The 22601-nt window shown below is 45.2% G+C and overlaps 1 protein-coding gene across 1 annotated transcript; it reads right to left on the bottom strand.

Moving 5' to 3' along the window:
* Nucleotides 1–6582: 6582 nt before the first annotated feature.
* On the bottom strand, nt 6583–19087 carry cyp26c1 (cytochrome P450, family 26, subfamily C, polypeptide 1; the record flags this gene model as incomplete). The annotated part of the gene is made up of 6 exons (XM_083650717.1): nt 6583–6930; nt 8841–9230; nt 10254–10412; nt 12163–12438; nt 14176–14400; nt 18881–19087. 6 exons carry the CDS (start codon nt 19085–19087, stop codon nt 6583–6585), a joined length of 1605 nt encoding a protein of 534 aa, XP_083506843.1.
* Nucleotides 19088–22601: the final 3514 nt, after the last annotated feature.

Genomic DNA, 22601 nt, shown 5'->3' with positions numbered 1-22601 from the left:
TTCAATGTAAAATAGCAGTACCAAAAAAATCTATAGAAAAATAACAGAATTAATTTAGTTTATAAATGACCCAAAGACACCATGACATGACAATATATTTCAACTCGGCCGGCCATAGAATGCGCAAGATACATCGACACGAGGTACTTGCCTTATGTGAACACTGTATTCAGTTTCCACCAGGTTACTTGCATCGTCCACATTGACGGTGTCAGCCCTACTCTATTAAAACATATATATCGCAGATCCGGTTTTTATTTATTTATTGTTAATGAAACTAACAACACAGCCGCTCTTCGGCATATCTCTATCAAATTAAACCGTTTTAAATAGTTTGTTTGAAGTGGTTTCTTGTACAGTCTTTTCCTATGGTGGGTTTCCCCCTAAAAGGGGCTGGCGGTCTTTGCGCTGGACGCTTGAAGACGTGGCGCAGTTCTGGTCTATACACTGATAATGGCTGCATTTCCCAAAAGCTTCTTAAGGAGTTAAGAAGCTTCTTAAGGAGTTAAGAAGGGTCAAAGAAGCTCCCGATTGCTTCTTAGCCTAAGTTGATCTTTCGTTAAGAAGGCATGCGTTTCCCAAAAGCTTCTTAAGAAGCTAAGAAGCTTCTTTGACCCTTCTTAAGGCTCCCGTAAGAAGCCAACGAAGCCAACGCGTTTCCCAATTGCTTCTTAGCCTAAGATGCTCTTTCGTTAAGAAGGTTTTGTAAGAAGGGTCTGGGGCATTCTTAACACCTTCTTAACAATGAAACACTCGCAGATTTTTCCCTTTTTCCTTTCTTTCATGCACCTTTTAGTGTTTAAAATTGGGGAACACTTGAAAATCTCTCCTCTGTAATATGGTTACTTGTGTTTTAAATGTTTTACCGTAGGCTATATTCCTCTAATCAGAATGGATTCCTTTTATAATAAGAATGTTGTGGTTTATATAGCACCTTTCACAGAACCCTTCTTAAGAGCCTTCTTACACCCTTCTTAACAGCCTCTAAGAAGGCTGTTAAGAAGGCGTTTGGGAAACACTTCTTTGGAGCCTTCTTAACTCCTCCTTAAGAAGAAGGAGCCTTCTTAACTCCTTCTTAAAGCAGCTACGAGCAACTTTTTCGATTGTTATTAAACAGTATAATTACAATATTGATGCATCACATCTTACCTATAATAGTAGCTGAGACCAAAGCCGTGTGTATCGGAGATTGCTCCCTTAGGTGATTATTAAGTCTGTGTCTGTCTAAACTCGCGTCAACAGGGGGCTCTCTAGAGAGACCGGACCGGGTAACCCGGAAGTGAAACGCGGAAGTGAAACCCGGAAGTGAAACACAGCTGCCTGCCTACCCCGTTCGCGCTGCCTAGCAACATAGCATAAACATTGTGAACGCCACGCATACTCTCGGGAACATCTCTCGTTATATTCTAACAGGTTTTTTGGAAGTTATTTTGTGGTTATGGCCGAAGTGGCTGCTACAAACCGTTTCATTTCACTTCCTGATCTGCCCTGGCTACAGACAGACTAACACTGGCCGATTCACTCGGGGTTCAAGCGAGACTACTCTGCGTTGGTCTCGTCGACTATTAGAGGTAAGATGTGATGCATTGATATTAAATTTATACTGTTTAATAACAATCGAAAAAGTTGCTCGTAGCTGCTTTAAGGAGTTAAAAATAAGTCTGATTGTATGGAAGTCTATGGGGAAATGACCCTACTTCTCACTTGATGTATTGCCTCAGTAAACTCTTTCCTAAAGAGTTGATGGTCTCACTTTCAGTTTCAAGCCTTCTTCTAAACAGCATGATGTTCATTCTGTCAAATATGGTCCCATTTAGAGTCAAATAGACACAATTGTTGTGTGAGTTTCCAGAGCTGGCGGTGAGCTATTAGCATAAAGTCTAGAAAAGCTCCGCCGGTTAAAATCGAAAAGCTCCTTCAAACTTTAATAACCCTCAATAATTGATCAGTTAACGGTCCGGGTCCAGATAGGACGGCGGCCCGCCTATTGGGGACCTCTGGTCTGGTCTATGGTTTTCCTGTGTTGTCGTGCACTGTGCTAAACACACACACACCCCTCCCCCCCTTTCCCGACCCGGCACTGACCCGCGCGGCCGGTGGCTCCAGCCTGAACTCCGGTTCAAAACGCCGCCAAGTTCCCAGTGACCGAGCGTCCATCAGATAACGACCTTGGCAGAGCTACGGGGCCCTGCAGCGGACATAATTAGGCCAGGCTGTTTGTGTCCCATTAATTTTCTGCCACATAGCTGCAGCCTGTTCTCTGCCCGCTAGTGAAGGTGGTCAGGTGGAGGCTGCTGACCTCAATGATGACCTCAGTGATGACCTCACTGGAAGTTAATTGACCTTCTAATGAGGTCAAGATATGAAAGGGGATTGTTTACATGCTACTGTAGCCTCAACGCCAGACTCTTCAGTCATTCTTCCTTCAGAGTCTCGGATGCGTGCTCCCCTCAGCCACTGCAAAGCGTGCTAAGTGGCCGCACGCGATATACACGTTATCAATCACAATACAACTGTACCCACCTCTGAGACAATGTTGTTATCCAAGATACCGGTGCCCTGGCACTCCCAAATAGTGCGTACTTTCCAATACCGAGCACTTTTTCACGTGCCAGTGCTGAGGTTTTTAGGTGCTCCACAGCGCCGGATGTATGGGTTCGGTGCTCAGTGGTTGGGAGGGTGTAGTGCAGCTTACAATTTTGAGCATCGGCTCCGCCATGTGAAAAAGTGCTCGGTATTGGAAACCCCCAACCCCCCACTGTCCTCTATCTCTCTCCTGTAGTCCTGCAAGCTGGGCGGACATATCTCTGCAAGCGTAACTCGTAGAGACTCAGGGATGGCGGCATTGGATTCGGGGTGAAAAAATACCTATAGCCCTTGAGAGGGATCGCGATTGGACCTTCCCTTTCTTAGAAAATGTCAACTTTTCTCTGATTGGATAGTTTGAGGTCTGCGCCAATTTTGATCCAATCAGAGAAAAGTTGACATTTTCTAAGAAACGGAAGGTCCAATCGCGATCCCTATTGTATTTTTTCACCCCGAATCCAATGCCGCCATCCCTGAGTCTCTACGACTTATGGTTGCAGAGATACGTCCGCCCAGCTACAGGAGACTACAGGAGAGAGATAGAGGACAGTGGGGGGTTGGGGGTTTCAAGTCACTGACCAAACACTCTATTTCAGTGATTGCTGTCAGAATATAGAGACATTTAACAGTTATTTGAACACGAAAACATCGCTGAATGCAGCTTTAACATCAAGTACAAGCTGGCTGTAGTAGCCTAATAGGAAGGATAACCCCAAACACTTTGAATGGGGTTTTGAAAGTAAAGGTTTCATACGCCATTGTGTTGATTTTTCAAGAGACAAAAACTGTGATGTAAAAAAAACATTTTGAATGTTATAATAGTGGACATAGTGATAAATAGGCCTACAGTAGCTCTTCTATTATATTTAGTTTTCCAAAACGCTAACTGATAACAAAAGGTTGCCAAACACCTATTTAGTCAAGAAGTTGTTTTTCATGGCATGGGACAGTGTCTACTGCAAACTGATAGAACAGAAACAAGATAAGATACTTCAGGTGATCATCTTGTAATTTACTCTTTACATCAACTGTACATCAACTACATCTGATACACTTACTGTAATGCATAAACAGGACAAATATATACAGACTCCTTAAAGCGGAGAAAGTGCTATCTCCTTCCATGAATCCATACACAACAATTTCACAGCGCATCTATTAGGCTTCAAACCCAACAAAGAAATAGTCCTATAATTAGGCCCATAATAATCATAATCATAATCATAATAATAACAATCATCATCATCATCATCATCATTGTATTCTCAATCATGGCAAAGGTATTCTGCTCTAAAAAAAAGTATTTATGGCTATATTCTAGCAGTGATACATGGTATTATGGACAATCCTTTACACAGGGTAGTGTCTCTTAGGCTATCATCTATTCATAATTACAACAAATAATATTACTGATACTGTAAAAGTACGATAGAAACGATATGGCCTATACATCTGCACTTTAAATACAGCTTATTCGTAACGCTACTTCATTTGATACACACATAATAGCATCATTATGGATATATATCACATTCAAATAAAACAATTTTTGAAGAGAAACATATATTTTGAGGTTGACATTAGACTTAATCCAGGTTCTGGTATTATCAATGAAAAACAAGTGCAAGATCGGTGTTTAGCGGTGATTAGCGGTGGCTGACTGAACATAAGAAAAAAGTGACATTTCACACTGAATCTTGATCATTAAATAAGTTAATAAAAAAGCATGTAAAGGCTACTGAGAGCCTGCCAACATGCTGTAATAGCCTATATCAAAAGGCTGGAGGTGAATGGGTTTTATGGTCAGTGGAAATTAAACTGATACTGCACAGGCTGTTGGTAACGTTCCATCGTGGAGAGCTTTCTAATCTCTGCTTTGGAAAGGTGTTCTAAAGCGGTTTGGGTTTGAAGTGAAATGCACAGGCAGGGGGCGCACGTGAGCAGGGCAAACCCACGACATCTGCTTATAGGCTACAGGCGCCAGGCTATAGACACCTACAGGCAGGGGGCGCACTTGAGCAGGGCAAACCCAGGACATCTGCTTATAGGCTACAGGCCCCAGGCTATAGACACCTACATCTCTGTACCTCGATACTTAAATAACTTAAAAATACATGTAAAGGCCGCTGGGAGGCAACAAAATGTCAAAACGCTGAAGAGGTGAGTGGGTTTTAAGAGTGCAGCAAATAGATAAACATGCATTTTTGTAGCAGAACATGGTTCTTAAGGCTTGTGCTTTCTTGTTGTTGAAATTTAAAGTGATAATACGGAAGATTTTCATGTAAATAAATGTCTGTTAAGTCACTCTCTATCTGATAGTGAGTTAACACAATGGTGATTGAGCCTAGATGGCCCATTGATGGAAGCCTTTGCATTTTCAGTATTGCAGCATTTATGAACTTGGTGTCTGTGGTGACACAGGGTGGGCGGAGCTAACACAATAAGACTCACTCTGTAGGTTACTGTAGGTTCACAGGGTGGGCAGAGCTAACACAATAGACTCACTCTGTAGGTTACTGCAGGTTCACAGGGTGGGCGGAGCTAACACAATAGACTCACTCTGTAGGTTAGTGTAGGTTCACAGGGTGGGCGGAGCTAACACAATAGACTCACTCTGTAGGTTACTGTAGTCTGTGGTGACACAGGGTGGGCGGAGCTAACACAATAGACTCACTCTGTAGGTTACTGTAGGTTCCTGATAACTCTTGTGTGAAGTAGGGTAACAAGCTGCTTTTTTCCGGTCTCTGCTACGTAGCATTACGGGTAGTTACTATGGCCGAACAAACTGAGTAATGTCATTTGTAATAACAGTTTGGATCTCACCTGCAATTAATTACCACTCATCGCCAATAGGTGTCACCCAACAGCACAAAACTGAAATCTTCCGTATTATCACTTTAAGCGATATTGCACAAGAGGGAACTGTACTGTAGCCTACTGTACTGTATATCAGCACAGCTGGGATTCGGTTGTAGGCATGAGGCGGAAAGCCGAGTGCCGAAGATCATCACCGCCGTAACGATATCCAGTAACAACAGCACCACCTGGAGTGTGATATTGCTTTTATACAACAGTTGTAAAAGCTATTGATCAAGTAATAGTATTTTATTTTAAGTCATTTGAGACAACAGATGATTTTTGTCTGTTATTTGTCTCCAGTTCCCTCAGGAGTGCACTACCAAGCGTTGCCAAGCAACAGGTAAACTTGCTCTGTCTGCAGCTTCCCGACTGCAAGCTAGCTAAGCTAATGTTAGCTACTTTGAGGTTAGCACAGATGATTTCAGGTTACCATTCATACATGAAGGTCACATGTATCCACATCGCTGTACCTACAGTACGAGGTGCGAACGCTGTGTCAACTAATCAGGTTGAACAGCTGTGGAGCGCACTCAGCGCAGCGATACATAGTGAAGCGTCCCGTGCTCACTCGTGGAATGCCTCTTCTTGTCCAATCAAATTGCTTGACCGGAACTAACTGTTGTAAAGAACCGTTCAAGAATGCATGAAATGCTCCAAAACCAGCAATGGAAACCAATTCATGTTCGTGGAAATACGTCTGGAGCGGACTTGGAGCAGTTTTACAGAACTTTTTAAAAAAAAAACGTATTTCTCACCTACATAGACAGCTACATTTCTCACCGATGCGCATTGCACCTTGATACTTGAATAATAACTTATAAAAGCAGGTAGGCCTACTGCACAGGCCGCTGACAGGCGACAGAGGGTGAAAGAGTGGGCTTTGAGAGTGCACCAGATGGACTGGGAGCTTGTGTAATGGAAGGCTTGTAGCCCACAAACGTTTTCATTGAAGAATGCATGAAAAACCACTTCATGTCAGTGGAAATGGCACAAGTAGCCTGAACTGCCTGCAGGGTCAGGAGAGGAGCGCTGCTTGCGTAACCTTTCCCCGGACTTGGAGTTTTTTTTTTTTCCAGAACCAAGAGCCAGAGGAAACATTGCCCGTTGAGTCTTTCTCCGTGTGTTGACTGTGTGTGTCTAAACCGGGTTGTGGTTGTAACCAAAGCGCACGTGCAGCCCGTTCACCGGGTGCACTATGGGCACAGTCTGCATCTTGGGGAAGGTGTGCGTGGCGAGGCTCCACCTGCAGGTGGCGATCAGCTCCACGGCCAGAGTCTTGAGGATGACCTGTGCCAGCTCCTTGCCCACGCAGCTCCGCACGCCGCCGCCGAACGGCACGTAGCTGAAGCGGCCCGCGCGGCTCTCGTCGCGCTCCGTGCCGAAGCGCTCCGGGTCGAACAGCTCCGGACTCTGGAACACCGCTGCCGTCTCGTGCGTGTCCCGGATGCTGTACATGACACTCCAGCCTTTGGGGATCTGGTAACCCTGGGAATGAATGCACATGGGTATGCTGTTACAGGATTTCTTAATGCAGGCACTTTGGGTTGTGTATAAAGCACTTTTGGCATCTGAGCTAAAAAGTTCTATATAGGCGGTGGTTCTCAACATGGGGTCTTGTGACCAGGAGTGCTTCAGGGCATCCGAGGGGTTCCCCAGCAAATTGATGAATTGATCAACTTAATTGTTTCATTTACAAGAAAAATTATGGAATGAAGGAGACTGACTAATACAAGCTTCACTGTTATCTCACCCCCTACAATACAGATAGTCACAGAGTTCTGGACGAAATCACACATAATTATGTTATATTATACACACACACACACACACACACACACACACACACACACTACATTGAATTTACATAATACTGTGTGTGTGTGTGTGTGTGTGTGTGTGTGTGTGTGCGTGCGTGCGTGCGTGCGTGCGTGCGTGTGTGTGTGTACTAGGGATTCGATTCCTATAGGCTCACTCACTGGATTTATGACATCACTGATGATGTCACAGTGGGATTTATGACATCACATATATATATATACCGGTATATATAATTTGTATATACACACACACATTACATACATCACATTGAACTTTTCTGAATTTTTGAGCTCGGACGAGGAAGAAATCTGCAGTGCTTTTCTGAAGCGGCTGCCTTTGTGCACCCTGCGGCCGCTCCGTTACCTTTAATGAGGTGTGGGTGAGGCACTGGGGCTCACAATGAAAACACTGCATGAACACACAGCCTAAGAGTGCATTGAATGCCTCACAGCATCTTATTGTAGTTCATCATCAGATACAATTACATTATTTTAATAGCCATATCTTATTGAACATTTGCTTTACTTTTGATGTTTTTAATTCAAATGAATTTAAAGAGATGGATGATCCTCTAATGCCTCTAAGTTTGCGTTATATTTTAATGAATTGGAAACTTGTTGGTTGGCTCCATTTGTTGGTGAGCAGCTCCATTCATTCATTCATTTATTGATTCACTCATTCAGCAAATTAATCCCTGCCTCCTCTATAAAATAATCCCAGTCATTTCATTCGGCCAGTTAACCCCGCCTCCTCTAGAAAATAATCCCAGTCATTTCTATGGCATTTGGATGACCTTCCTCTGCAGGCGGTAGGAGGATGCACTTGGGCGAACAGACATAAAGGCGTTTTAAATACCGCACCCCAATTACTTCCTCGGCTTCCTTTATGCCCAGAGAAAGAGACGTGTGCTGGAATTTATTCTGGGAATTCCGCTTGCATTGTTTGAAACTCCAATTTGAACTCCAATTGCCCTTCTGCAATAACTGCAGCAAATTGGGGGCAAAGTGAGGCCGGGGCCGGGGCAGGTGAGGGCGAGGGATGAGGGGAAAATCTGTGCATGAAACTGGCTCTACAGCAGGCGTGTCAACCTCATGAAACTGACTCTAGAGCAGGCGTGTCAACCTCATGAATCTGACTCTACAGCAGGCGTGTCAAACTCATGAAACTGTCTACGCAGGTGTGTCAAACTCATGAATCTGACTCTACAGCAGGCGTGTCAAACTCATGAAACTGTCTACGCAGGTGTGTCAAACTCATGAATCTGACTCTACAGCAGGCGTGTCAAACTCATGAAACTGTCTATGCAGGTGTGTCAAACTCATGAATCTGAGTCTACAGCAGGCGTGTCAAACTCATGAAACTGTCTACGCAGGTGTGTCAAACTGATGAAACTGAGTCTACAGCAGGCGTGTCAACCTCATGAAACTGAGAGTCAGTGTTTCGGAATAAGTATTCTGGTTAAGGTAATCAGAAAATACTGTTTACATGGCAGTGCCTGAGTATTGTGTCAACCAGGTTAAGATCGAATTATTGCCATCCATGCAAATGTGCAAATGTGTGTGGAGACTTGAACTTACATCCAATTCAAACGTCTGCAGAGCGGTCCGGTAGCCACCGGACACCGGCGGCAGGAAGCGGAGGACCTCTTTGACCACGCAGTCGATGTAGCGGAGCTGGCTGAGCTTGTCCAGCGTCAGGTACGGAACGTGTGAACTGGAGCAGGGGGCGCTCTTCGGACTGTGCTGCTTGTTGTGACTCCCTCCGTCCAGCAGGTGGCTGGTCTCCGTGTGGGCGTCCTCCCTCTCCGTGGTGACGGCGGCAGGGTGCGGGCGGCCCAGCCCCTCTGCCTCCAGCTCGGCCCGGGCCCGCTCCACCACAGCCGGGTGGCGAAGCAGCTGCAGCACCAGGGAGGTGGAGGCGCTCGCCGTGGTGGAGTGAGCGGCGAAGATCAACTCCACCGCTGTTTCCTGCAAGGTGGAGGCAGATCGACAGATCGATTAAGCAGTCCTGGAGAAACCACATCAACTGGACAGAAAGGCAGGATGGGGGATGGGCTACATGTAGTCTCGCAGTAGCCAGCCGTAAATAAATATTATATCTACGTCTGGATCACAACTCTTGACAAGTGGTTACGAACGGTCCCCTGAGACCAAAACAAAATGCGTGTCAGAGAAATGAATTGATCAATCACGGACCTGATGCAACCCGTGGGGCGGTACATTTTGAATGCCAGCCAATCTGATTTTACCGTAGGAATTTCTACGGCCAAACCCGGAAATGCTGACCTGTGATTCAGACCACGTGAGACGAGGGTACATGCATCAAAAATGATTTCTATGGTACAGTACAGTAGCTACTGTGCTACAGACTACTTTGGAAAACTAGAATGGATGGGCCAGAAGGATGACTCTGTCTCTGATTGGTTTTTACCCTAACGTTAACCAGTCGTCACTCCTCATGCCTAAACCCAGATTCCTCCGGCCCATCCATTCTACCACCAACCTTTGGAAAACTCTGTATAGCACCTGTATAACCTTGGTCCATTGTTCTTATCCACCTTCAGATAAGAGCGCTGTTACTGTCAATATAATTCACCATTGACGTTTTCCCCTCTGTCACACTTAGGTCTCTAGACATGACTTACTTTAGCTGGACACTGAAGCGAAGACGGTTTTTGAACGATGAAAGCCTTTTCTCTGAGATGTGTAAAATATACTTTTTTGCACTTAAAAGCATGTATCCAGATCCAAAACGAAGTCATCGTTTTCTTCTACATGATCTCCAGTCCCGGCCAATCAGAGGCAGGGTAGGTTGGGCCATGCCGGTATACATCCTGCCTCTGATTGGACTGGCCTGAAGATGGCCCATTTCCTAAGAACCACACTGGGCTCCTTATCCTTATTTACCTTTTCTTTTCTTTTATCTTTTACAAATCAGAAAGAAATAGAGTGGTTGCTGGCTTTCCCCAGAGCTCTTGCAGGCTGTGATACCTTGAGCTCCTGGATGCTGAGCTGGTGTCCGGCCTCCTTGGAGCTGGACAGCATGTAGTCGAAGGCGTCCTGGTATTCCTCCTCCGCCTGCTGCCGCTCCAGCTTCTCCTCGATGATCTTCTCCATGTTGGCGTGGAGGATCTCCCTCGCTTTGATCCCCTGCACACATGAAATGCACGATGGGTATCTCATCTGTATTTATTCTTCTGTTCTGTTCTGTTCTGTTCTTTCTGTGGTGAGAAGTCATATCATTTGCGAGTTATCTGAGGCCTGATGGTTGGCCTCGGGTTAGGGTTAGGGTTAGGGATCATTTATATTACATCATTACAAATATTGTAATGTGACTCTATGGTTTTATGTTTCCATATCTTTATACAGTTTATGGTTTTATGTTTCCATATCTTTATACAGTCTATGGTTTTATGTTTCCATATCTTTATACAGTCTATGGTTTTATGTTTCCATATCTTTATACAGTATATGATTTTATGTTTCCATATCTTTATACAGTCTATGATTTTATGTTTCCATATCTTTATACATTCTATGATTTTATGTTTCCGGTTTGTTTCTAATCAACAGAAGAAGAAGAACTGGGTAGCTTCCATGAGCAGTGATCGCCACCATGGCTGAAGATGACTTCTATATACTCGATCATTTATATCTGTTAAATTCAACTTTATGTACACTGTATACTGTACGTGATGTCTTGTGACATCATCTTGTGACATCATCTCCATCAACTTAAAAAGTTGAGTAGACAGTAGGAGGCGAGGCGTCCTCGTGCTTCCATGGTCTACGCGTAACTTTTCGTGTGTTCGAATCCAACCCGTTCCCACTCCCAAATTGTTAAAAACTAATGTTGGGTCAGGAACCATACTTTCCGAAGAGAAAGGCAGCCCCCTGTCATTAGACTGACCAACGATGCAGGCAAGGAGGCGGGGCATGGTGACGCTAGTCACGTGACTTTGAATTCTTGGAAACGAGGCGTTGAATTCAGAGAAGCGGTCCACTGGAGCTTCCTTCCCTAACCTTCACCCATATCCAAACCCTAACCCCAACCAAGTGGCTACCAGGGTCTAACCCTAACCAAGCACCAAGAGGACCAGTGCCTAACCCTAACCAACCACCAGGAGGACCAGTGCCTAACCCTAACCAACCACCAGGGGGACCAGTGCCTAACCCTAACCAACCACCAGGGGGACCAGTGCCTAACCCAGACCCCAATATCCTGCTAGTTAAAAAATAAGGAGGAGTTACCCTGGGCGTGAAAAAGTAACAACAAGGGTTCCTGACCGAGTGCAAATGTGTTGTCGAATCTGGTGGCAAGCTCGTGCTTGGACAGAGGAAGCCATGGAAGTGATTCTGAAAGCTGTTAGTTCTCGAAGGGCCACTTGAGGCCGGCTCCAAAAGTCACCCCCATGTTAAAATACTCGTCTTTACAATAGGATGAAACATGTTTACAGCCTTGTTCAAAACACGGGTTGGTCTATAACAACTTTGCGGGGGTGGATTTATTTTATTTTATATAACACATTTTTTGGGTAAAACAGGCAATAGAAAAGACTGTGTTTTGGGCATGATTGACAGGTCGCCTCTCCAGTCCGATTATGGACCAATAGCAGGCAGGAGTTGTGGCGCTGGGAAACCCCCCGTCTCCTGCCGTCTCGCGTGAGCTGCGCAAGAACCCCAAGATGGCGACATCCACATTAGGCTTCAAAACACGAGTGCAAAAACCAACGGGTGACGTCACGCTGAATTATTTTCAGACGGTCTATGGTTCAAATCTGGCCCAGGACCTTGGTCACCTGCGTGCCATCCCTCTCTATTCCATTCTCCTGTCTCTCTCAACTCTGAACGATCTTATAGAGACAAAAACTTGCGCCGCCTCCTGTCTTCCTCCTCTCACCTTGCGCAGGCCGCTGAGCGGGGCGTCGATGGGCAGGGAGAACAGGTTGTTCATCAGCTGCTCGAAGATGTGCGCGAGGTAAAGGATGCGCTCCTCCTCCAGCTGCAGTCCCAGCAGCACTCTGACCGCCATGCGGAACGTCAGGGCCTTGGCGGCGGCGTAGACGTCCACGGCGCCGGGCTCACGGCACCACTTGGCGATCTCCGACTTGACCACGTCTTGCAGCCGCGGCAGGTAGGACTCCAGAGCCGCCCGGCTGAACACTTTGGCCAGGATCTAAGAAGGAAGGAGGAGGAGGAGGGAAGTGAAGGGAAGGAGTCGTAAAAAGTTATTACCTGGTACAAGGCAATGAAATAGTTACTGAACAGGTAGTGTTGCAGTAGCCAGCCAACTCTTGACCAGTGGTTAAGGACCGCCATCTAAGACCAAAACAAAATATGTGACAGACATATGAATTGACCAACCACAGACCTCTATATTTGCGTGACACAACTCGTGGGCGATATATAACAGATAAAACATTGATCCAAAATGCCGCGGCCAGGTTATTGACCAGGTCGAGTAGATACTGTCACATTACTCCAGTCTTGGCCTCCTTGCACTGGCTTCCTGTTACTCCCAGGATCCAGTTCAAAGTTCTTCTGCTCACTTATAGAGCCCTGCATGGTCAAGCACCTGCTTATCTGCGTGATCTGCTCCACTCTCACGTTCCCAGCAGGTCACTGAGGTCTGCTGACCAGAGCCTATTAGTTGTCCCCCGCACCAGGCTCCAAACCAAAGGTGACCGAGCCTTTGAGTCTGTAGCTCCTAGGTTGTGGAACGCTCTTCCTCACGACCTGAGAGCTGCGTCTTCTGTGGACATTTTTAAACAGCAGCTAAAAACGCTTCTGTTTAGACAGGCGTTTGTCTAGCCTCTTTAGCTGTCTGCTCCTGTAGTCCTGTGTCTTTTGTATTTTACTGTTACCTGGATTGATTGATTGATTGATTGATTGATTGATTGATTGATTGATTGATTGATTGATTGATTGGTTTGTATTTTAATCCTGTGAAGCACTTTGTGAGTTTTCTCTGTGAGAAGTGCTATACAAATAAAATGTACTTACTTACTTAAAGATAGGATAGGAAATAGGCAACCCGGTATCACACCAATGCATGTTATAGACCCGCCGGGGCACCGTGTCAGTGTCACCTTTTGCCTCAGCGTGTCTCAGTGTCACCTTTTGTCCAGCGTGTGTCAGTGTCGCGTCCGAATTTGAAAATGTTTAATTATCTCCCAAAGGTTGGTTGTTATGTATGTGTAAGAAGAATCAGAATTTTTGATTATAACTGACAGCGGTGGCGATTAGGGTAGTCTACCTGCAGTCAGCAGCCTGTTGCTCGGACGTATGCTCGCACTCCATCAGCGTGAGCAAGCAGCACACTAACATTATCTAACATTCGCCAGCTAAAACCACAATCACAATAGAGTTGTCACAGTCGTTTTGTGCGTCACTTTGGCTCCAACCAGCTGTTTATTGTGGTAACAGTAAACAACACAGGTATGAGGTCTAGACACTTTGCTAAAATGCTAACACAAGTTAGAAGCTAAAGCAACAAGCTAAGGTCCCTCCATGAACCAAAAGCACAATGTTGACTTTAGATTCCCCCTGACGTTGGTCACAATGCTGCTTGCCAGACAGGCTTTACTAGATACAACCTTCCTTTTTGTGCTTAGGTGGACTTTTGGTTGGACTCTGTGTCGTGGTGGGTTGTTTGTTGACGTTAGCGGACGCTATTTCTAAGCTAACGCTGCGCGTTGCAGTTTTAGTGTTGCAGGTAGCTAATCTTTGGTACATGAATCAAAACCTTGCACACACACAAAAAAACGTCCTAAACAATGTATTGCAAGAAAAACCTGTGGTGATATGAATCACAGTTTAAATCGCAAATAAAATATTCAAATGATTGCAATTTGATTTTAGATTTTTTACAAATATATTTAATATATATATATTTTCCCCCCCCCCCCCTTACCTTTCTCTTCTTCTTGTGCAGGTCCCCGATGGAGTTGACCAGGGTGTTGGGTCCCAGGATGATGCGTGTGCTCTGGGGCCACTGGGTGCACACCAGGCTGTGCTCGCCCAGCAGGATCTTACGGATGTTCTCGGCGCCCGTCACCCGGACCACGGGCTTCCCCAGCAGGTGAGTCTTAAACACGTTCCCGTGCCGCTCTCTGCGCGAGATGTGGAACTTAGAGCCCTGCAGAGACAGAGACAGAGACAGAGAGAGAGGGGAGGGGTCTTATAAACCTTTATTGTCACAAGTCCAGCAACATCGGCTTGGAATATTTTACATGGTTTGTTGCAATATGATTCCCTTCTTCTCCTGAGACATTTCCGGTCAAAAATAACAACTCTGGTTAGCCTTCGTTGCACCTGTTTTATGTCGATGGACGGACGGGCGAACAGACGGAGCCAAGACCGATTCTTAGTCTGCCCCCCTTTGGTGGGCGGCCCCCTTCTCGGAGCACGCCCACCCTCGAACTCCTTCATTGTGATGTCAACACACCTGTGAGGTTTCGTGACTGCATCTCGCACAGGTGTGACGCGGTGATGAAATCTGTCCACAGACAGACAGACAGACAGACTGTCAGACGTATAAACAAGCACTGAAAACATGTGGTAGTTCCTGCTACAATTGTGTCTCCAGGACCACATGTATTGTAGCCATGATGACACAGACACACACACACACACACACACACATACACACATACACACACACACGTGCACGTACACACACACACGTGCACGTACACACACACACACAGACTCACAAGGTGAACACAATGCCAGCCACACGCTGTTGTGGCCAGTAATCAATGAAGAATGTTGACATTGGAAAGTAGAGAGAGAGAGAGAATTAGAGAAACACAAGCAGAGGGAAAACAGAGTGGGACATCAATTTAAAAAGACACACACACACGCACACACACACACAAACACACACACACACAAACACACACACACACACACACAAACACACACACACACCGGTGGAGGCGTGTAAAAATCACGCGTGCTGTAACGAGGGCACTCCGACTGACGCCCAGTCTGGACTGGATGGATGCATGGAGGGATAGAGAGTGCATTCCTTGTTGGTGGAGAGAGAGAGAGAGAGAGAGAGAGGTGGGATTCAACAGAAAACGTCTGTTTTTTCACCACAGGAAGGCATTACGCACGGCGCATCAAGTCGGCACATGTCGCATTAACAACACAACTCAGCCTGCAGAAGAATCTGCAGGCCTTTTAAACTCTGCTGCTCGTCCTGATAGATCACAAATAACCTGATAGATCACCAATAACCTGATCGATCAGTGGTTCCCAACCTTTTTTTGGCTTCAGTACCCCCTTTCCCTGATTTCTGAATCCAAGTACCCCCTTCACACGACTACAGCATTTTGCTTAGAAAACTATAGAGAGGAAACTATATATGAAGCAATGAATGAATGATAACCCACCTTTTGAAGAATATAACATTACAAAATAAGAAATGGAGCGAAAGAGTTGCAATTAGTGTCTCCTGAGCAGATTTGCTTTATTTTCATGATTTATTCTTACATATTTCCAGTTTCCCCTTTCTCTCAAGTATACTGCCTGTAGTACTTCCATGTACCCCTAGGGGTACACATACACCAGTTTGGGATCCACTCTACATAGATCACCATAATCTGATCATCACTCCAGTCTGCAGACCTGTGCCGGCCCTGTCTGCATGTGAAACACATACAATCCAGTCTGCAGACCTGTGCCGGCCCTGTCTGCATGTATACAATCCAGTCTGCAGACCACTGCCGGCCCTGTCTGCATGTGAAACACATACAATCCAATCTGCAGACCACTGCCGGCCTTGTCTGCATGTGAAACACATACAATCCAGTCTGCAGACCTGTGCCGGCCATGTCTGCATGTGAAACACATACAATCCAGTCTGCAGACCTGTGCCGGCCATGTCTGCATGTGAAACACATACAATCCAGTCTGCAGACCTGTGCCGGCCATGTCTGCATGTGAAACACATACAATCCAGTCTGCAGACCTGTGCCGGCCATGTCTGCATGTGAAACACATACAATCCAGTCTGCAGACCACTGCCGGCCTTGTCTGCATGTGAAACACATACAATCCAGTCTGCAGACCACTGCCGGCCTTGTCTGCATGTGAAACACATACAATCCAGTCTGGAGACCTCTGCCGGCCCTGTCTGCATGTGAAACACATACAATCCAGTCTGCAGACCTCTGCCAGCCCTGTCTGCATGTGAAACATACAATCCAGTCTGCAGACCTCTGCCGGCCCTGTCTGCATGTGAAACATACAATCCAGTCTGCAGACCACTGCCGGCCCTGCATGTGAAACACATACAATCCAGTCTGCAGACCTGTGCCGGCCCTGTCTGCATGTGAAACACATACAATCCAGTCTGCAGACCTCTGCTGGCCATGTCTGCATGTGAAACACATACAATCCAGTCTGCAGACCTCTGCTGGCCCTGTCTGCATGTGAAACACATACAATCCAGTCTGCAGACCTCTGCCGGCCCTGTCTGCATGTGAAACACATACAATCCAGTCTGCAGACCTGTGCCGGCCATGTCTGCATGTGAAACACATACAATCCAGTCTGCAGACCACTGCCGGCCATGTCTGCATGTGAAACACATACAATCCAGTCTGCAGACCTGTGCCGGCCCTGTCTGCATGTGAAGCACATACATGGGGCAAACCTATAGTTTGGAACGCTTGTAAAAAAGCAAACACTCCACCAAGCCAGACGTGCAATCTCTCCCTCTCTCTCTCTCTCTCTCCCTCTCTCTCTCTCTCACACACACACACACACACGAACGAACACACACACTGGAGATGCAACGATTGATCAATCAATCTATTTTGATAATCGGTTTGAGTAATTTTTAAGGTGAAACATTTTCTGATTCCAGCTTCTTAAATGTGTTTTTTTTTTTTTTTTTTTTGGGTTGTGGACAAAACAAGACATTTGAGGATGTCATCTTGGGCTTTGGAAAACACTGATTGACATTTTCTGACATTTTAAAGACCTAACAACTAATCGATTAATCAAGAAAATAGTGGACAGTCGACAGTGATGCAGCTTCACCCAAAAATGAAAAATGTCTACTCGAGCGAGAACCAGTCGCCATTGACTTCACTATGCTACAGTGCGACTGAAGTCAATGGTGACTGGTTTTCTCTTGAGTTCCACTCCACTTGTGTTTTAACTGGTATGAGGGGGAGGACATGACAGACATTTTCATTTTGGGGTGAAATTAAGTTCTAACGTAAGTTCAGTCAGGAAGACTATAATCTGCACTTTACACTTCCTCAGTTCACTTCTTATTTTCTCCACCCCTTCAAATCTGCTCACATGCTCAAAATAAACCTGTCAACTTCCAGGCTTCAATTGAATAATCAGCTGTTTGCCTCCTGGTCTCTATTATCCAATAGCATAGTGTCACATCACCTCTCACCCCCACACACCTCCATTGTAAGCCTATGACATTGATATTCACCCCCATTCTAAGCCAATCACATGGCTGCGTATACTCTTTAAATATGCTTATTTTTAACCCATTCAGCCTGCTCATACCTGCGCTGTCAGTCTCGCACCCTCCACCTCCCCTTCTCCTCCCAGTCTTCGCAGACCCATCAGTCATCTGATCCATCAGTCTGAGGAGTCTCATCAGTCTCAGAAGGAGAGGCATCACCATCACCAGTATCTAGACTCTACAGGGGGATCTATCTGGCTGCTGCTCATGGCTGATGCAGCTCTATCTAAATAACTCCCTGTGGTGTCTAAGTGCCAAAGGCTATTAACAATACCTAATTCTCATCATATTTTCTGTAATTCATCATTCATTCACTATTGTAATAAATATTATTTTATTCATTCTCTGGTATCTAGTCTCTCCTGATTGAACTGTTTCTACTACACACACACACGCATGCACGCACACGCACACGCACGCACACACACACACACACACACACACACACACACACACACACACAACCCGATCTTATGAAATCTCAACGTTTTGGACCAACATTGCTATGTTACAATTTTTTTTTCTGGGGGTCTACGACCCCATGGACCCCTCTAACCTCTCCCAGACCCTAACCCTAAACCTAACCTCTCCCCAGACCCTAACCTTAAACCTAACCTCTCCCACCCCTCAACCCATTGAAAAAAAGTTACCATTTTACAATTTTGGAGCTGAAATTGTAACATAGCAACGTTGGTCCAACGTTGATATTAAAAAAAAAGAATCAAGACTGTGTTGACACATACGTGCATACATGCATGCAGACACACGCACGCACGCACACACACACACACACACACACACACACAGGCACGGTGGATCAGTGGTTAGCACTGTCGCCTCACAGCAAGAAGGTTGTGTGTTCGAATCTCCACCCCGGTCCTTTCTGCGTGGAGTTTGCATGTTCTCCCCGTGTTTGCGTGGGTTTCCTCACAGACATGCTGTGTCTGTGTAGTCATGTAGCCTATATAAACTAATAAAATGTTTAGTATGTACTGTGTAATATGTATGTACCCTATGTTGTGTGTAGATATATGAAGTACTGTGATGACGCTATATGTAAAAACCTTTGAGCCATGCTGTGATAAGGGGCTATACACATGAACTGAACTGAACACACCTGGAAGAGCCAGTGGAAGGTCTCTCCGATCAGCGGCCAGCCCATGTCTCCCCTGGGCAGGGGCAGGCTGCTCTGCTTGTCCCTGGTGAGTCTCCAGCGGAGGCTCCACAGGGTGCGGGTGAGGGCCAGCAGCAGCAGGGCGGACAGCACCGAGGTGAGGGCGGCGGCCAGGGCCGACCCGAGCGGGGCCAGCCAGGCGGGGGACATCTCCGCTCCCGTAAGGGCCGAGTCCCAGCATCCACCACGCTACTGTATGGAGTGTGGCGCCGCTAGCTGTCCCGTATCCCAACGCTGTCGCGTCCGGGCCTCTCCAACTCCTCTGTGTCCCCTCGAAAAACTCTATTCTCAGGGTTCCCACGGCTCCTTGAAATCCTTGAAAGTTTGTGAATTTGAGAAGAAGAAGAAAATTTGAACGTTTGAACGTTTTTGAAAAATAGACATAAATCACGGTTCTCACACCATATAGCCACTATGCAACGTTTTTAGGCCCCTTCAAATGTAAACAAACTTTTCTTTTGTCTTTCGTCTTTTTTACATTTTCTTCTTTTTTCTGACAGAGCTCTTGGTACAAGCTTATCAGTTTGTAAGAGCTAAACATTACTTTTAGATCTACTCGAAAGCAAACGGTTTGTTGTATTTTTTGTAAACATTGGAGCAAAACAGGCTTGTGTTTTCAGTTATGGTGCAATAATAACAATTAAAGGAGCACATTGTCCATCTAGAAGTCCTATTCTTCAAGAATACACTTTAAGATAAAGAGTTTGTTTACATCTGAAGGGCCCTAAAAAAAAAGTTGCATAGTATACCTTTAAACATCAAATTCAATTACTTTTTAAACTTTCCTTTAAACATCAAATTCAAAGACTTTCAGGCCCAATTTCTTCAAATTCAAGGACCCAACATGGCATAGTTTGAGACATGGGGATAAATAAAGGATAACTTAACTTAACTTAAACTTAACATGCGTCAAGGTTAATTTACAACACGATATTTTTTATAATAAGACATAGCGGGCTTTACAGAAGTTCACAGACAACAAGTGTCAACACTTTCCAATTGCTGTTACACCTTAAGTGAAAAAAAAATCAAAACAACTTCAATTTCTGTTCTTGCACAAAATAGTTAAATTCATAGTTAAATTGTGTCCTTGAATTTGAGGGAATTGGGCCTGGAAAGTCTTTGAGAAATCCTTGAATTTATAGGAAGGTGTGGGAACTGTATTCTGCCAATGTGGAAGATGAGTTTGAACCGCATGCATCACACAAACAGAGCCTGGAGAGACCCCCCCCCCCCTTCCCCGGCTGCCTGGCAAGACACAATGGAGTTATATTATGATATGAGGTTATAGATGGTCTATAACCTCATATCATAATATAACTGCATTGTGTCTAACTTAGACCTCACCTTATTCTTTAGAAAATGTAGATTAATATGATGTTTGGCCTATTTCAATTAATTATTACTTCTTCCTTCCTTTCCCTTCCCTTCCTCTCCTCATCTCAGCCAACAATAAAACACGAGAATCACATGTTTTAGTCGAAAATACGGAAATTAGAGCTGCAACTATTAGTCAATCAAAAGAAAATGAATCAATTAAGCACTATTATTATTATTATTATTATTAATATTAATATTAATATTAATATTTAAAATAAAATAAAAGATAAACAAAATTATCTCGTTTTAGGTTCTTAAATGTGAATATTTTCCTGATTTCTTTAGTCTTATGACAGTGATTATATGTCACCTTGGGCTTTGGGGAGAAAGGGATCAACATTTTTCACCATCCTGTGACATTTTATAGACCAAACAAACGACTAATTGATTAGCCGAGAAAATGATCGTGAATTACAGATCAATCGATAATGAAATAATTGTTGCGTTTTTCCTTTTCCTGTAATGATGTGAAGGCGTCTCTTATCCATATAAGCCCTTTGGAGCTTTGAACGTCCAGTTCGACGTATATAGGCTACAGAACCAGAACCAATAGATGCCTCTTCAGAGAGAGAGAGACTCGTGTCATGGAAGAAATAAAAGACTCGGGGCATTTATAGTGTGAGGAAGCCGGCTGGCCTCCCCCCTGCCCGCTGCTGCTGCGGAGGAGTTAGCTGTCAACTATTCCAAATAGTTTTACAGGTTTACATGCGCCGGCTTGTCTATTAGGTTATGCGCCTTTATAGGTACAGTTCAGGGGGCTCAGTAACCCCCGGGCGGCCGGGGTTTATAGAGCAATGGCAATAAATCAGGTAAAAGAAGAAGGAGGATTTGAATACAGTGGGGCTACAGTAGCCTATAGCCTACCTATGGACGGCATGACATGCAGACGCAGAAAAGCAGTGATTCTCTACCGCTTTTATCTCAAGACAAGCCATAGTCCACATTAGACTCACCCCCCACTATTTTTCTGCTTTTTGTTTGTTTTTGTTTTTGTTTTGTTTTGTTTGTTTGTTTGTTTGTTTGTTGTTGTTGTTTTTTGGGGAATTGGGGGTCCAGAATTGTATTAGTCAGACAGATAGCAGTGAATGATCAAAATAGTCATTCTTTATTCTCTAACGTGTTAACTTCAACCTTAACGATAAATCAAATTGCCGGGGACTTCCCTACCTGGAACCCCCTCCAGGACCCCTGGTGACCCCAGGTTGAGAAGCACTGCAGTAAAGTAGCCTATAGCCTTAAACACAGGAGAGATCACTGGGAAACCATTCAACGAATGTTGCAAATGTTGACTAACTGAACTCGGATCATTAAAATATTGTAAAAAAAAAAGCAGCCTTACCTCGGTGTGAAGCGGGTTTCCCTCCAGACAGCGAGGATAAAGCCTATCTCTCTGTGTGTGTGTGTGTCTCTCTCTCTCTCGCTCTCTCGCTCTCTCTCTCTCTCTCGCTCTCCCAAACAAACCGGTGACTATTCGTCCACAGCGCACGGCTTGTAGGGGCTTTTATAGGCTAGATAAGGATGTGATCCACCTTCACCATGATGACGTTGATCTGAATAAACAGGCGCGTTAATCCACCGCAGACAGACAGACAGACAGGCAGACAGACAGACAGACAGACAGACAGATAGACTGACTGACTGACTGGCCGGGGAGAATGAAAACTTGGAGGTCGCAGAGAGACGCAGCGGTGCGCACTGGAGACGGGGGGGAGAGAGAGAGAGAGAGAGAGAGAGAGAGAGCGTGTGTGTGTGTGTGTGTGTGTGTGTGTGTGTGTGTGTGTGTGTGTGTGTGTGTGTGTGTGTGTGTGTGTGTGTGTGTGTGTGTGTGTGTGTGTGTGTGTGTGTGTGTGTGTGTGTGTGTGAGAGAGAGAGAGAGAGAGAGAGAAAGAGAGCGTTAGAGCGGATGGAGCAGACATGCAGGTAAGCCAATCGCTGGGATCTGCTCAGAGTTTGGCGCAGGTTCGAGAGAGATTGGTAGGGCGCCTCCTTCAGCAGTTATTATTATTATTATTTTGCAAACATTTCTCAAAAATGCTATAGGCTTACACATATTCCAGAATACAAAACAGAACAAACAGAGGGAAGTCAGATCTGTTCTGACTTGACTGGCCTCTCATGGTTTGATTTGGTCTCTTATTGCTGAAGCGTGCTGGAAATTGCGCACATGCCGAGAGACGAGAAAAAGAACGGACGAACGTGATGAATGTGAAGACGATAAACCAACCACAGAGCGAATCCCATCTTTTTCCTCATTTTCTTTTTTAATTGAGTTTCGTCTTGGCTC

The sequence above is a fragment of the Poromitra crassiceps genome (assembly GCF_964638095.1).
Source record: "Poromitra crassiceps genome assembly, chromosome: 14".
In the NCBI taxonomy this organism is placed as follows: domain Eukaryota; kingdom Metazoa; phylum Chordata; class Actinopteri; order Beryciformes; family Melamphaidae; genus Poromitra; species Poromitra crassiceps.
Note: the sequence above shows the minus strand (reverse complement) of the source record. Positions and strands in the feature narration are given on the sequence as shown.